Source organism: Orbilia oligospora (genome assembly GCF_000225545.1).
Source record: "Orbilia oligospora ATCC 24927 unplaced genomic scaffold scaffold00054, whole genome shotgun sequence".
Taxonomy (NCBI): domain Eukaryota; kingdom Fungi; phylum Ascomycota; class Orbiliomycetes; order Orbiliales; family Orbiliaceae; genus Orbilia; species Orbilia oligospora.
The window spans coordinates 1,951,960-1,969,208 of NW_011645611.1; the positions used below are offsets into that span (position 1 = coordinate 1,951,960).

The 17,249-nt window shown below is 45.4% G+C and overlaps 4 protein-coding genes across 4 annotated transcripts; 2 read left to right on the top strand and 2 right to left on the bottom strand.

The window, feature by feature from the left end:
* Positions 1-394: 394 nt before the first annotated feature.
* Positions 395-1,305, bottom strand: AOL_s00054g604 (uncharacterized protein; the record flags this gene model as incomplete). The annotated part of the gene is made up of 2 exons (XM_011121920.1): positions 395-537; positions 606-1,305. 2 exons carry the CDS (start codon positions 1,303-1,305, stop codon positions 395-397), a joined length of 843 nt encoding a protein of 280 aa, XP_011120222.1.
* Positions 1,306-4,587: 3,282 nt separating this feature from the next.
* On the top strand, positions 4,588-6,133 carry AOL_s00054g605 (uncharacterized protein; the record flags this gene model as incomplete). The annotated part of the gene is made up of 5 exons (XM_011121921.1): positions 4,588-5,062; positions 5,120-5,134; positions 5,212-5,566; positions 5,634-5,819; positions 5,890-6,133. The coding sequence occupies 5 exons, from the start codon at positions 4,588-4,590 to the stop codon at positions 6,131-6,133; spliced, it is 1,275 nt and encodes a 424-aa protein (XP_011120223.1).
* Positions 6,134-7,110: 977 nt separating this feature from the next.
* Positions 7,111-8,163, bottom strand: AOL_s00054g606 (uncharacterized protein; the record flags this gene model as incomplete). Its single annotated transcript, XM_011121922.1, has 1 exon — positions 7,111-8,163. The coding sequence occupies one exon, from the start codon at positions 8,161-8,163 to the stop codon at positions 7,111-7,113; it is 1,053 nt and encodes a 350-aa protein (XP_011120224.1).
* A 3,468-nt stretch (positions 8,164-11,631) lies between these two features.
* On the top strand, positions 11,632-16,381 carry AOL_s00054g607 (uncharacterized protein; the record flags this gene model as incomplete). Its single annotated transcript, XM_011121923.1, has 3 exons — positions 11,632-14,108; positions 14,167-16,075; positions 16,139-16,381. The coding sequence occupies 3 exons, from the start codon at positions 11,632-11,634 to the stop codon at positions 16,379-16,381; spliced, it is 4,629 nt and encodes a 1,542-aa protein (XP_011120225.1).
* Positions 16,382-17,249: the final 868 nt, after the last annotated feature.

A 17,249-nucleotide genomic window follows, 5' to 3' on the forward strand; every position in this document is an offset into this window, starting at 1 on the left:
GGTAAAAATATAGGTGTAACTTCAGAGGCATGCGCCAGTATGGGCGATTGCGATTGATCCCCTAAGCCAAATAATTGAAGTCCAGGCCGACCCAGACCTCAGTACCTATATGTACAATTGCTGTCCTTGAAATTAAGAACCCAAACTATATTTATGAACACCAAGATACGAAGAAGCCGGGCTTCATTGAATTCTCAGGATCATTATGAATATTAAAATGTGAAATATATTAGTACAGGTTGGTTCGCTGCAAAGACTAGACAAATCGCTGTGTGAGGAGAAGGACAACAAGAAACTCGGCCCCAAGACGGATATATCAATATCGGGTTACAAAAGCAAAATAAATGCAAGAAATCAAAGTGGATAAAATTATAGATCTCCAAAGAGCCTTTAACTAATCATCAAGCCAGAAAAATGCAACACTAGAGTGGGCGAGACACTCCCTGCTTGCTATGATCACCAAACATTCGCCAACATTGGCTGGGGCAAACATAAAAGAGTCTTTAGGTCCGCCAACAGTATCAGCATTCGGGAGGGCTGGTGTAATAGCAATTTTGTTAGCTAAGAGAACAGGTTTTAATCAGGAAACTCTAGTCGTTACTTACCACAATTCCAAATGGGGTCCTTCGTGTTCCCCTTAAAAAATCCTCTTCTTGCCAAAGCGCCTTGATCACGCCTGCTCTTGGTTCCAAGTTCCACAGGATTACCATTTGTAGCACAGCCGACGAAGTAAGCAATACTTTTGTAGTCGTTGTCGGATTCATAGAAGCGGCGAATAGTAAAATCTCCCTTTTTATACAATGCTACATCTTTGCCGAGCTCAGGGTCTCGGTATACTAGGGTCTCTTGTCCTATATTGCAATCGTAGACTCTTCGTATGGTCTGTTTGAGTACATGGTCATAGTAGAGACCGATGGTAAGAGAGATGCATTTTTTCGGTGTCAAAGCAGTCAGGATGATTTTTGTCGAACTCTTGACAGAGCAAGACAGTTTCGAAGATACTGAATTTTCTGTTTCCGAGGTTTCCGCTTTAAAGCTCACGATTCCACCTTTCCCCTTACATGTTGACTTTTTGGTACTATCAACGAGCCCGGCTACCTGGCTTAGGGATACATGACCGGCAGTGTTCCCAAGGGTTGGGGATCCGGAATATTTGCTAGGTTCCTGGACGGTTGGTGTTACTTTTTTGCTACCGATGCTGAGACTTAATCTCGTCGATGTTGATATGCTGGTTTTACTGGAGTAGATCAACCTTGGAAACCGTTTGAGTATTGAGAGTGTACCTTTTTTCCGAATTAGAGCCATCCAAAGATAAATTAAAGTAGAGTCATATATACGTACTATCTATTACACTTCTTGTAGAGGTCGAAGAGGAAGATGCATGATGTTTTCGATCGTGCCAGTTTATCGAGAGTGCACGAGATGGGGTAAAATTTAAGAAGAAGAAAAGCACAGAAAGCAAAATGATATTGGATACCCGAGCCATGGTGCCAGAGGTTATGAATATATCGATCTACCCCCAGGCGTCTATAGAGGTGTATAATGCTAGGTTAAAGATTTTGGCCTCTGAAGCCGTCAAGGCTTAAACAGGCTGTAGGCTATTAAGGTGAAGTGAAAAGTAACGAGTGAATATGTCAGTTGGTATCTTTGGTGGTAGAATTGACCATGGATGCTTATGCCTGATAAGTATCTGGTTGTCACGGATCTACTGCTGGACTTCCAATTCTTATAGGAAAAGAGTATAGATTGCTCTAGAGCTTCTTGATACGGATTCGGCTCCGGAAATTTGGTCCACGACTAGTGCGCAGCTGTGGCCGTATATAGTAAAGGAATGGGGACTTTGGATTTAACTTCAACCGCCCTGGTCTGTGCAATCACTCCGCCATCATGTCGATATAACTGTGTTCATGAACCCATGCAGAGGGGCAGGACTAGTCGACTTGGTTGGAGATGTCTGATATTTGACACTTCCTTACTCCAACGGCTCACCTGGAAATATTACCCGACTGGCTGCGTTCGAGAATCATTCGATCCAAACCAGCGTGTTTCATAACTTCCATTATCAGAAGTTCAAGGTTGTAAACGTCAAAGACGGGCCCACATATGTACATCGATGCGCAAAAAAGGGAGTGGGGAAGGGGGACTGTCGTACATATTCACTTCTGATTTCATGCATTCATACCGTATTACTAGCCGCGTTTCCGTTTTCAAGATGTACCGTTCCCCTTCCACGACCAAGTCCTGTGGGCCGATTTTCAGGCACATGTTATATATATGTTATATGGTAATTAACTCGAATGCAGAATCGGGCTATAAAGTGTGTGTTGTTTTGCAATTAGCCCACGGCCCCACTATCACCAATTTCTCGTTCGGGTAGCTTGATTGAGCCTAGAAGAAGACTATTATCTCAAGGTTGATACCAAATTGGCAAACTTCAAACAGGTTGCTGTTGTGGTGGGCGCCCTCCTCTTACGACAGCCATTGAAGCCTTCCACGATGTCCCATGAAGCATGCAGCATGCAGGAACCATTACGAAACTTTGATCGCAGATCTAGGCATACATACAATCACATGTCGGCTCAGAGGATTCCGCTCTTGCATGACGGCTACAAAACCATGGCTGTTTGCCCCAAGCTTTGGTTCATGATATTAGATTTTCTTGGGTGTCCAGCTGATGCTCGATTCGAAGTCGACAGCAGCCTCATGTTAACGAAGCTTTCCGAAAGCCGGTATCTGAACAACTGATAGAACGATGTCAACATAGCAATCCAAGGGTTAAGTGTTTTATATAATTATCCAAAATCTATGTAAACGGTACATGCAGTTGTCGTAAGTCTGCGTCTACAAAACCCGATGCAATACATTCATGTACCCCATGTTCAAATCGAAGAATTGATATCTCCTAAAACCACATTGTCTAAATTAATATTCCAGACGTCGTTGACGTAGTAGAGGTTTAAATATATTTAGCCGTCACATTTAAAAGGCTTCTAGAAGTTCTATATAAATTAATTAGTTTGGTTTCATATACTTGCCGCGACTTCAAAGATCCCGTATTCGAATTCGCCAATGTTGCGCCATGGTGGATATATCGATCTTATAGTTAGCTGAAGATATCGGTGGCCAGTGTCAGATTTATACTTTATATCCGCCACCCCTGCCCGAACAAAATCTCCATTGGTTTGCCCGCTTTGGAAAAGTTAACTTGGGATACAGGAATCGCGGCAGAAAGGTACAGGCCAGGTGCATTTGCGGCTACTCAGGACCCTGGCATACAGAATGGGGGGAAACATTCGAATCAGAAGGAATAATATGATATCATGGTAGAGGTGGACTGTACTGGTTGATGATAACAGTGCTTTTGCTGTCGACTCAGTAGCTGTACTGCGTACTCTACTACAAATCCTAAATTCATGTTTGCTGCTGCCCTCCTGCTTCCTATTCGAGAACGGAATGAGACCGCCTAAAGATGCCAGGCCCTGACCTAGTTTTTCGTTTAAAATGTGACCTGGATTCGGCTCAGGAACCAGGAAACCAGCCTTGGTCAGGCTCATCTTGCACTTTAATTACAGGATACCTATTTACGGCAACTGAAATCCGGGTTTTAATTTTGATATCGATATACCGATATCATGGGTTCGGAGACCATGTATATGTATACAGGGACATAGTTTTATTCAACTACGGGCGGAATTTTTGGGTCTCATGGAGTTAATGTGATAATAGATAACCTTTCTCCTCTAGCCCCGACAATGCGCATGCATAGCCACTCACTCGCGAGTCCGCGAGATCGCGGCATCTATAGCTCTATAGCTATATACTGATATCGCAACATGAGTATCAGGTCGGTACATTCCTTTTTAACCGAGACGAGATATATCGATACAGGATCTTTTAGAGAAGATCGATTGTGTTTCGGGTCAAAACAGCACTCTTGCGCATGCGCGCATGCAGCAAACTCCATCGTCGTTGTCCTTGTAGTTTCTGAAACATCTGAGGATTGATTGGCAGTTTACCAAAGGATTCCATGGGCTCCAATAGCGGACAAGGTTTATTTTCGCGACACAAAGAGAGAGAGACGAGCCTCGCGCGTTGTCTCAAGATGCACACCATCTCTCGCCAACTTCTGGAAAGGGCAAGATACCCAAAATCGTGCAGCAGTGGCTGGTCAAGTCGTCGTCCGTATTTGATCATATGAGCGAGATCGTGTAACGAAAAGCAAACCGGCGACCTATCAAATTTCAAGTTTGTTCGTGCGGCATCCGCCTTGCTAACAATTATTTTGATATAGTGTTCCCATGCATACGACATGCATAAAACTTACTATATAAAATACTATATGTATCCGCGAAATATCGCAAGACGTATGTGGGGTGATATTGTCGACAGTCCAGCCGTTCCCAAACTCGTAGATCGAGTTTCTGCGCCGGAAGCCACCTATCCAAGTCCAAACTCTCTTTAAAAATCTAGCTTTGATCAAATATTTTGTATTTGTGTTTTTACTCCTGTTTTCTTTCGAAATTTCTCTGCCCCTCTTCTATCCTTACAATCTTTTATATCATATTACTTAGTTCAAGAATATTGAAAATGGCAGCGACAGAGATAAGCATCGATGACCGGAACTTGGTCATCGAGGTCGTACTCGACACTCAGTGGCTATTCGAGGGTTTCCAAAAGACAAAAGGCAGCGATTTGGTTGGACGGATTGCTCGCTTCTTCCAATCGAATCCGAATTGGAACGCTACCGGATACAACCAAAAGATGGCACAACTTGCCGGAACATCTATCGACAATGTCAATCTTCTCGAGATGTACTGGGGAAACTGGGGGCGATATTCGAAGTATTCCAAGTTTGCGAACGAGACCATCCCGTATCTAGGTCACCCTACTCAAAGCCAGATTTTTGTACCAGTATACATAGTTCTTTCATTACTCACCTTCGCGGTCATTGTAACGAGAATGTACTCTCGTATGACAATTGCTGGATTCGTGAGATCATATGATTACGTTCTTCTGGGTGGCTTCATCTTGACGTTGGCCTTGGGGATGCAAAATGCTATCAGTAAGTAATTCTGATTTTAAGGTAACAGATGTTCAAATTTCTAACACATCTTTATAGTCTTGTCTACAAGCAGTACGTCCATGAATTTCAATCTCAGACTCTCGGCACTCCTCGTGAACATTACTAATACGTCCTAAAACCTTTTTTAGCATACTACAGGGGAGTTTGGGATAAAACTTGGCTTGACTTCCAGGTTGAACAAGACTCGAGTTTATCGGCATCTATCCTATACCCTCTCACAGTAGTGTTTATCAAATTTTCTTTGCTTCTTTTCTATTACAACCTCTCAGTATGGAATCCACTAAGGTGGGCAACCATTGCAACTGGTTTCTGCGTGATTGCCAATGCACTCGCCACAATCTTTGCATGGTCCTTCCAGTGCAACCCTACTTTGCCTTGGAAACACCAAAACTATATGAATCCTCAGGGCGCTTGCCTAGTGGATACTTGGAAGCTCGAGGTTGCTACTGGATCAGTCAATATCATCACAGATGTTCTTATCTGGTGAGTAATTAATCGTGAAGGCTGGTATTAAAGGTACCAATGTCTAACATGCATATTATGAACTTAGGATTATCCCAATCCCAATGATCTGGAGAATGCAGCTTAGTCTCAGGGAACGGATCATTTCAATAATCACACTCGGTGTCGGTGCTCTGGCTTGTATTGCTTGCGCTATCCGAGTTCGGCTTATCAATATGGCGTGGTATGGCTCTTCTGACGAGAGCAATGCTTCCATAATATGCATTTGGACAATGTTAGTAAATTCACGAATTCATCGATAACCACATAAACCATATGACAAACAGACTAACAAAGATACGCAGTACCGAGCTCTATCTCGCCCAAATCTGTGCTTCAATTCCATCTATTCGTGCTTTGGTGCTTAGCAAGGCGCCTCAACTCTTAGGAAGCGAGTCTGCTGATCGGAAGGAAAATGTCTATGATAAATACAACCACTACGATCAATTCCCAGACTTTGCTAGTCAAACGAGCCTAGACAAGTCTTCTCCGGAAGTATCAGTCATAGCACACGAGCTCTTTGAGAAGCGTGCGGACAATAGAGTTTAATTGCTTTCTTTCCTTCTGTTCTTTTTGCGAAATACAATGCAGTTTTTTTTATGCTCATTGATTTTAGGGAGGCCAATATGCAGGTTCTGACTCCAAATTCTCCCTATCCGTGGTCGATAGGCCCATATTGTAAACCCTCCTAGACTTGAATCATATATTACAGTCCGTTTTATCAGACTATTTATAAAGATATAGGATGGTCGCAACGTAAAAATTAAAGGCCACGAGATCATAGCTATAAGTATAATTCCCTCGACATTTTCCCTTAGGAACCCGGGGCCGTAAACAATTTTATCCTTTGCAAACTTTGATTTAATATTTATGTTCGGTTTATGTATACGTGTAGAGATATTTATAATTGGCTTCGAGGCTCACTAATTGAGATATGCGAACTCTTAAGCTACCCTGATTAGTAACAGTAGCGTTTCCAACATCGTGATCGTGCATCAATCCATGGATTTTACGATTACAAGGGTGGCATCAATCTCGAGATCTCGGTGTCAGTGCATCGTTTATATTCAAACACAACTCAACGAGGCAATTTGCAACAAAACTCGACATTTACTGCGTTGAAATGGAACTCAAACGTGTGTGTAAGGTTACACAGGTTTTGTATCCCCATTCCAGATTGGCCTGGTTTCACGGTGAGATCTCTTAATCAGGTTAGGTTTACCTCAAGCTAAAAGCCATTCATTTGTACCTCAGCTAGCGGCGCGAATTTAAACTAACTGTTAGAGCTATCGATATCGTCCAACATAATTCTTAAATTTTAAGCCCTTTCGACATGTGTATACTTTGCAAATTTGTCGGCCGATACTCTATGTACATCGTCTAGAGGCTAGTATTCGATTCGATTCAGCAAATTTATAAATCCGGGTTTTGATCGGATCGCAAATAGGTACATCAATATATTGATAGTACTATAGTACTTGGTATATTGTAGGTGTCGGGATATCGTATCTAGAGACCTCGAGAGATCATTTTAGATAATCTATATCGACCCAATATTCCTTTTGATAACCCTTCCCAAGGATATCAATCGCGCTAACAGGGCCCTGTAATTGAATACTAAAATTGGCTCGTAGTCCTATAGCTCCGGGACCGGTGTTCTCGTACTCTCCGTAATACAGATTGTCAACCGGCTGAATACTGTCCCATACCGACCATCCTGCCGGGTTGACGACATCACCTAGGTAGCTCTTTTGGAAAACCACTCTCGAGAACTGCCTCCATGGTCGTCCAAGGTAAGTCGAGCCTGCTGTAGCGCTGCCGGCTCCATTGACCTTGCATTTAGTGAAAACATAAAAAGAAGTATTATTTTCGGCCTCCCTTCCATTTGCAGTAATCCAGCCCTTCCCGAGTGGCTCGATATCTACATTCCAAAACCAAGCAGAGGCTCTCAGACCAAAAATAAAGTCCACCGCCCCGCTCACATAAGAATTCGCATATATCTGACGACCTTCGTTGGCGTAAATTGTATCCTGCCAGCCGACAAATTTGCATCCGTAGAAGCCTTGGTTTGTATTTTGAGCGCTCAATGCCAAAGCCTGAGCACCTTCACCGAAGTTATTGACGATATTTAAGTTGTATAATTTGACATTGGAGGTCCATAAGCGAACGGTAGATGTTTGGTCATTATTTGTGAGCCCTGAGGTTAATCGGGAGAGATTGTAGGAGATAGTGACTTGGTTTCTTTTATATGACCGAGAGTCGCAGGTATATCCCTGAATGGTGAGGGGGCCGAGGAGCTTGCCAATGTAAACCTGCTCTGTGTAGTTTCCCGGAAAGATAAATATCGTTTGACCCAAGTTGTAAGGGAAAGCCGTCGTATTCTTCAAAGCAGCTACGGCCGAATCAATGCTTTTGAAGCTGCCAGGATACTTCCCAGCTCCATCTACGACGAGATCGCCCAAGCGAGGGTGTATATGCGTGTTAAAGCCGATGCATTCGGGCCAGGGCCAACCGACTGATCTTGCGGAGATACCGAAGACGAGAGCAACAAGCGCGAAAAGTAAACGGAAGAGCAACATGCCAGGCTAGCTTAGATCTATTCGAATGTATATCTAGATTCGATGGATTGAATCGAATTCAAATGGGAATTTATGGTGCCGATGTCGATTGAACCCAGGTGGCTGTGCGCACGATTGGGTTATAATATAATGTTACCTACGGAATAACATCCTGATGTACTTCTCTACTATGCATAATGAACTCGAAGACTTTCCTTAGAGATAACATTGAACGGACTTTGTATCTCCGTGAACTCTTACTCCAGGATCGATCTTCAATATCAGACCGGGATCGTGAAGCTTATAAGCCCAATTAAGCCGGTTCGCAACATTCACAACGCAACTTTAGATTGTTGTTATTCACTGGTCCGCCGCCTTGGCAGGAATTTTGAATCCGCCAATCAAATCATTGAACTTTGCAGGGAAACACGAGGATTGATATAATACTTGGCGTTCATGGCATCCGAAGATGAATGCCGGATTTTACCACTTGGGAGAACGGATCAGTATGCCTAAGTAAGCCGACTGCAGGTCTCGGTTTGTACTGGTGTATCAGATCTAAAGTTCCGCTACCTTTGGAGGTATTTATATACTAAGTCCTAAGAAGGTATATATAGCATTTATGCAGCTCCACGTTACTAAATAAATCTCTGATAACCAATCTTGTTCCCACTATTTTTCTTGTGAAATCTCGCAAATTTTTATATTTATGCGTATTGAGGAGGAAATATCTAATTGATTCTAGGCTTAGCTTTGGTGCATATACACAAGCCCCGAAATAATTGAGACATGGAAATTCTTAAGCTAACCCTGTAGAGATAACCCTGAGCTAACCCCTGGGCTGCGGGTAGGTTTCGCTACATCTAAATTGATCGAACCCTGAAACCCGAGAACAAGCTCACCCCACAAGCACACTTTCTTATGGACTGAGAACTAGAGCTTGACGTAGCAATGTATTGTAAATACATCTGGACGTAACTACTTGTAAGTTTGCAAAGGGGTAGTGGAACCCCGAGCGCTTCTCGTTAGGAATTCGGGATCCGGAATGTGCGACGCCCGTTGAGGACCCAGGGAGCGTCGTATATGTACATACCCTCGTAGTACTGGGCTGCATATCATAGGCCCAATATAGATGTTTAATGCTACCAAACACCGAAGCGCGGAGTGCGTCGTCAAGCAGAAGTTTCGGAATATTGTAAACGGCTGGGATGTTTGTGTAAGGTGGCATTCCGGCCAGTTTCGGAGAGTATTTGATCTTGTATCCAGCTACCAACCTTCGGATGTTCTAAGCATGACAACCGGGATGATCAATGAGTAAATCGAGGGCATAGCTGTCGACGTCTGGATGCTTCATTCATGGAGGCTCGAGGTGGCACGGGAACCCGGTAGCTATAGCGTTGGGTATCGCTGGTTGTATGTGAATAGAGAGCCAATGCAGAACATAAGATACGTATACAGGGCAGCTTCATGTATTGCATTGAAAATGAAAAGGAGAGTTTAGGAGCACAGTAATAATATTATATGATTTGACCAAAGAGACTACGCATATGCATGTATCGTGTAGTTGAATGATTAGGTCTTAAATTGTTTACCCGTATTGCAATGTAGTGGCTCTGACCACATAGATATATATTTGGTAATGCATGAGGATGGGGGTCTGACGATGTGGGCACAGCGAGTAGTCTCGGCCCTGGGACTCCTCTAATTAGGCCGGGCCCTTGGGCTTTGGCCGGGCCCGGGGTAACTGCCAATAGCTGGAACTAGTGATCACCGTTTTGGGGCCATGCGTTGTGGGACCAGAAATATAACGTATATTAAACAGGCTCAACTACGGAGTATATGCATATATGCATGCTATATATGCGTAAGGCCAGGCTCGCTACGGAGTTATGCATGGGAAAACAGGGTAATGCCTAGCGAAACTGGGAGGCTTTTTTAGAGACCTTGTTCACTGTTCTAGACCCTGCTAGATGTTAGATTATTTAAATATTTGGGAATGGGAATGTGTTGAGATGTTGTATTTTGGCGTCTACTTGGCCTTGTGCTACCGACACCGTCGTCATTCGAGTTCGAGTTAAAAGGCTTTTCCTTACTGGATCGAGATTAAAACTTAAATAAACTTGCTGTAAACCTAGAATAGATCCAATTTATTAAAGTCGCATTTCCTTAATTGATATTTCGGTGATGCAGCAATCGACAAAGGTTCTCTAACATTCATAACACCGATATCGTCAAAGTCTTCGCTTAGGCTGGTCTGGTTCCCACGCAGCAGCCTTGTCCATGGGAAAAGCTGCCCCTTACATGATTTAAGGGACGGGCCTTGGGACTTGGCAGAGGTCGAAGCAGCCAATAGGGATGCCTTGCGGGCCAAAACCTGTGTTTCCCGGTGTGGGATTAAGGGGTTGGCTGACAGGGGACCGGCATTTTCTTGACAAGGTCCCTTTTTTTTTTTGCGATTTCAAATGTCGTTCTGGCGCGATATGCTGGATGTTCATGTCGACGAAATGTCGCCGCCCTGGTTTGAGAACGACCGCTGGTCCGAAAAGGGCAAATTGCAAGTTCGAGACAGAGGAGAAGAAGAGAAAAGATAGGACCCGATGGGACCAACCAAGACATTCAAATGTAAAATGGATGCGCGTGCACATTCTTATATCGACGGTGTTAATGTCCTTGCTGGCTAAATTCCAGGACTCCCCACGTTAAATTCGCCCATGGTGGAGATGAAGACTTTTCGATAGTCCACAGGAAGGGGTCGAACGTATGTAGGTCTGATGCACGAGTGGCCCCATAAGCCGTTATCTCTCAATAGTTCCTCGATCGAGCAGAAGCCGTAACTTTCTTTCTCTTCCTCCATCACTACATTCGATTTTCCGCAGCGCTATTCTTTTTTCTCTCAGGCCCAGCCGATTTTGGGTCTCTTGCTCCCCGCGCTTCGCTTCAGCTACTCGCATAGCATTTTATTTGGTTGCCAACGACCTGGTTGTTTGCATAATTAAAGTCTCCATCAGTCACTGCGCTTAAGACGCCTCTGGGGCTCGAAATAGTGCGCCCTCAGCGACGGTGATCGGAGCAGGATATTGATTCCCTGGATCTGACTGGCCACGACTCGCCCCCTCATAATCGGCTGGGCGGTTGGCTTGTCACTTTTGTTCAAAGCCGCTTGCAATCTTGGATGCATTCTGCCGGGTAAGCACAGCTGCACAGTCATTATTATTATTATTCCTCCTCGCAGCAAAGGGGGTGTGCACACACCAACCAGAGCGGGTGCAGCACAGCAATATTGCTCGAGCGAGCGAGACGGGTCGGTTATTCGCAGCAGGAAAAGAAAGAACGAGAGCTAAGTTGGTTAATCTTGGTTGTTGCGGCCGCCAATCTACGGTTCTTTTTCTTCTTTTTCTTATTTTTCAGCTGGGCTGGTTTGGTTTTTCGGTTGCTAGTTGGTGGTGTTTTTTACCCACCACCGGCCACCACCACCGTCACTTCTGACCGATGGATTTCTCCACATCTTCATCAACCTCATCTTCCTCCCACCACCATCCCTACCAGTATAACAACTTCTACTCAACATCGCCAGCCTCTTCACGCACGGCGACGACAAGGACCCCGCCGTCTCACAAATTGGCTGCTACTCCTTTACAGCAGATTCATCGTTCGGCTTCTGCATCGGCCCTTGTCGCCAGTGGTTCCTCGCGGGCTAGTAGCTTCGGCTCTTCGTCCGTCAAGAAGTCGACCACATCAACTAGTCCTAGTGCTCCACCTGTGCCAAACATCCCTTCCTTTCTCAAGAATAGTAACAACAGCTCCATCTTCTCGAACACGTCAGGCCCTCCAATCAATTCGTTCTCGACTTCTCGTCCTAGCAGTGCCAAGTTGACTATCGACACATCACTCTCTAACGGCTACTCGAATAAACAAACCCAACATCAGAATCAGAATCAGAATCAGAGCCAGTATCAAAATCAGTATCAAAATCAATATCAAAATCAATATCAAAACCAGTCCCAATTTGTTTCCGACACTGGATTTTTTGCTACCAATCAATTTGCCTCATCGACGGCATTATCGTCCAATAGAAAAGTTTCCGTCAGCAGGGATGGAAACTTGAATAACATTGGAAGCGGTACCGGACATCGCAGAGATCAAGATCGACACGAATTACATACTGGGTTTCGGGACTCATTAGTTGATAATCTCCTTCTCGATTTCGACAAGCTTGGCCAGGACTTCTCATGCGACCCTGTCTTTGATAAATTCCTGGATCCCTATTACCACGATCCCGACCACGTTGTTGTTGGACCTGGCCAGGGGGTCTCTTACTCTTACCGGGATTCGGACTACGGCCGAAGCCAACTTCAGAGTCGACACAGTCAAAGAAAGCGATCTGATAGCAATCCCGTTAGCTATCGCCGCTTCTACGACGCACCCCAGTCGCCTAAGCAAGGCTACTTACGAGAGGAGGACGAATTATTTGAACACAATAGCACACTAGTTTACACGTCTGACGGCCGGTTTATCACCACACCCCCTCAATCGCGTCGTGGCCCCCCTCCAAGCCGCCAACAGACTTACTCATTCGAACCATTCAGTGACGCAGCTCCGACACCAAGAATATCAAACAGGTCTCGTGCAAGGGAGCCAGAGATTCCCAGACAGCCCAACCATCTCCAACGAAAAAGATCAACGAGATCAAATAAAAGCCTAAGACGTACAACAGACATCATGGCTGAACAATCTACGCTTCCAACAATACCTTCTGAGATGGCTCATACAGAGGCAGTAGCGACACCTCCTAAACCGGCCTCTAAACCAGGGTTCTTCAGAAGAGTATTTGGGGGAGGAGGAGGTGGTGGTAGTAGTGGCGGCGGCGGCGGTGGTGGTGGTGGTGGTGGAGGAACTAGTCTTGCGAAACCAATACCGCCACCAGCCCCAGTACAGCCAACCATTTCAGATACAGATCGACCTATAGATGGCGTTAAACGACAAGCATCAGTTATTGTCAACGCTGTTTCCGATGTACCTGAGCAAGTGCCTCCAAAGACGCCCCAATTGGTGACTAAGAAATCATCCGGATTTTTCAGGCGCCGGAAGAGGTCTGTCTCAGAACACGACCCTGTGCCCATGCTACCAAGCAATATTACACACCACCACCGAGGATCAGAACCTCACCTTTCTCATTCACAAAATCAATCAGGCAATACCCGACCGGATACTGCGATCAGCCGTTCACAAAGTAGGGCACAGGACTATCATCACGACCGAGAGGCTTCTGAGGCGGGTGTCGCTCCTAACGTTGTGACATCTTCACCCAGCAACAGAAATCCTTCTGGGACTCGATCTCGACGTCTCACGATCAGGAGCATCGAGTCTGAACTACCCAACCGAATTGTCACAGACAAGGGAATTGATCCTACTCCAGAGAAAATCACGACCGCCGCTAATATCAACATTGACGATCTCGCCGCCGCTTCATCTACTACGAAGGACATGTACGCACCACCGAGAGGCGAACCGACTCCTATTCAGAAACCAATTGTGGATTTATCACAACCGAAGCCACATCCGCACTTTGAAGGAACATTTCTACAGGACGACGACAGTGACTCCGGTACCGAAACTAATGGTAACTGCACAAATATCACGGAAAACCCAAGCAAGTCGCTCGAGACCGAAAGAACAACGTCGACAGGAGATGTCTTTTATGACGCTCTCAGTAGCGCCGGAAGAAACAACTCTGTTGCCGAGTCTAAAGAATCCGCAGCCATGATGCCAGTTGTTGTATTACCGCAGTCTGAAGATGACGAGAAACGGGGAAACACAGCTGCAAACTCACAAAAGATTCTTCGTGCAATGGAAGAAGAGCATGAAGGCCAGCCATCACAAGAGGAGAAGGAAGCCGCTCGGAAAATATTCGAGGGGGATGAAGATTTTTTGCCAAAAGCCAAAGCGGCAGCTTTTTTGGGGGAGGCGTAAGTATAGTAATCCTAATGTGTTCATGATCGCCAAGCTTACATATTTTCTAATTAGTGGAGCCCCAAGTTCCCGCATCCGTACGGCCTATATGGCTTTGCATGACTGGACTGGCGTAAACATCCTCATTGCATTTCGCGGGCTTTGTGAAAAACTCGTACTGAAAGGAGAAACTCAGCAAGTTGACAGAATTGTTTCCGCGGTCGCTAAGCGATGGTGCGATTGCAATCAAAATCACGGGTTTAAGAATGTTGATGTTGTTCATACCATTCTGTACTCGATTCTCCTTGTCAATACGGACCTCCATATCGCCGATCTTACGTCGTCACAAAGGATGACAAAGGCCCAATTCGTAAAGAATACCATAGCAACTATTAAGCGAGGCCTTTCCGTTGACGAGAACGACAATCCTCGGGATATCGCAAGATGCCAGACCCCATACGAGTTGGACGAGCCTGATGACACCCACCACATTAGCACAGGTGGCGGCCTGAGCAAGAGACTGTCTTTCATTCGGGGCCCTGCTGCTGTTCAGCGGTTTTTCGATGACCAATCTACCGAAAATTTTGCCTCGGTCGATGGTAATGGCACTGGTGGGGAAAATGGTGGCCCTCTCATTAACGCACCGTTCCTCGGAAATGCTCGACAGTGGGAACACACGGTGGAATTGATTCTAAAAGATTTTTACGTTTCAATCAGGGCAACTGCGCTCCCTCTTCACGGTGTGACTGGCAATGAGAGATCCCCTGATAGCGCGACAGTCCCGACGAGTTTAGGGAAAGAGCTTCGCAGGACCAATAGTACGGTTAGCAAAGCTCCGTCCGAGAGCTCCATGTCGATGCGTTATGGTGGAAGCTTCGGATCAAGCATCGGAAACAACAGCACGACAAGACTTGGATCAAAGTGGAAAAACAATCGATCGCGGCCTCGTCTTTATCCTGGTTCTTTTGCCGGCTCCTCGCGTACTAGCTTTGATGATAGACTCTGGAGTCCTTCAGCATCCAGCACATGGAGCAAGTATTCTCTAGACAAGACAGCAACTACGATGATGTCTACTGACTCGCTTGGATCAGGTTTTGGTCAAGGCGACTATATGCAGAGTATAGGATTTGCAAATGCCTTGTCCACGGCCATAATCCGTGAGGAAACGGGCTATAGTGGATTGCCATCTGATGATGGCGAGCACAGCATTCAACAGACCGTTCTTGATGACGATGTCGATGAGCTGGCCTTGTATGGTGCTCCGTGGGCCAAGGAAGGAATGATTAAGCATAAGCATCACCTCGAAGCTGCTGACAAGAGGGCTAAGAACCGCGGTTGGGTCGAGTGCTTTGCTGTCGTCGAAAAAGGATGGATGAGGCTATTCCTTTTCTCAAGTGACAAAAAGAAGGTCACGCAGGGTATTGTCGGGGGAGGAAATTGGATGGAAAATGCCGAGCCAATTGGTTCCTTTATGCTGAGGCAGACTCTTGCTTCGGCGCTCCCACCGCCAGGGTACTCCCGCTCAAGACCACATGTCTTCGCTTTATCGCTCCCTAATGGTGCGGTCCACCTTTTCCAGTGTGGAACTGCGGATATTGTGAAGGAGTGGGTTAGTACTGCCAACTATTGGTCCGCCCGCCTATCGAAGGAACCCCTAGTCGGAGGTGTTAGCAATATCGAATACGGATGGAATAATTGCGTTGATATTGAAGCTTTGGCATCTCAGCCGCCCCCAACTAGCGGTCATCAACCACGCCCGAGCTTTCAGGGTAGCATGAGGAGCTCGATGGATCACCATGGTGGCTTTAGGGCCAGACTTCCGGGCGATAAGGCTAATATTGCTGATTGGAGTCCTCCTGCCCAAAGTATGTTTGCCAGCCCGCTGTCGGAAGCAGAGCAATTCCGGGCTTTGGAAGCATATGTTTCGAGCATCGAAGGTGATCTCCAGAGGCACAATGAGCTCCGAGGAGCAATGTTACTAGCTGTAAGTTCTCGAATATCACACCCTACTTCGCTCACTCCCATTTACTAACATCTGTGGCTACAGTTCACTCCGAGACACCCAAACTACAACAAGGCGATGAACAACTGGGAGCGCAAGTCCAGCTATTTGCTCAAAGAAATAGTCAAATTTCGAACCTACATAGATGTCTTATCTTTTGCTGCTATTTCGAAGGATAGGATATTCAAAGAGAAGGAGCAGAGGGCGCTCGAATTAGCAGCGGGAAAGGCAGAAAGATTGGCCGAACTCTCCAATTTACCCGACACATCGGCGGGAATACAGGCATAGGTTCTTAGAACCGTCACTCCTCATTAAATGGCATCGGCATCGGCAGCGTCTCTTTACAACCGTTTCCTTTGCGGGTTTTATATGGTTTCTTCTTTTTCTTTTCTTTTCTTTTCTTTTCTACCATCGGCGTTCTTACGAATAGCGGTCTCTTTTCCCGCTTTTTTACTCAATCTGCTTTGCGTTTCTGAATAGATGCCTGGGGGGGTTGTTTCAATCCGCGGCATCTTTGGCACGATTTTTTTCCTTTCAGCGCTGAATGGTCATTTTTGGTGTAAAAAGCAATACTTATGTCTACACGTTGTAATACGAGCGTTCATTGCTCCCCTTCTTCTTCTTTCACCTTTTTCTTTCCTTCTTGTCTTTTACATAGCGGATCACTTCTGTTCTCCTTTTGTTTGTTTGTTTCACCATAGTTGGGATCCTTGATGATGGCGATTCTTGTTGCATCACGCACCCATTATTATATCCAACCTTACGCCCTTACGAGCGTTTTTGATATTAGACCACGCAACCGTTCATGCGTCTTTACACATGTTCCCCCATTATTTTCTCTTGATGGCTATTTATCAGCTAACATTAAGATATCCCTTGTTGCGTTTCTTCCAGCGTGTCCATTGCTAGTCGGTTCGAAGACTCCATAAGACAGCTTGATAGTACATCGGTGATAGTCCGAAATGAATAATTCAATGAACCTTTCAAGTTTCTGCACACGAAGTTTGCCAATAGCTAGATTGAGGCCAAACAAGCTAGATTCAGATGACAGACACTTAAATAGTAGTTGAGTAATTATAACAGGTGTATATCATATCTGGGCTCAAATCCAACCCCAAATCCACCTGAGGATACCGTATATGGCCATATGGGTTCG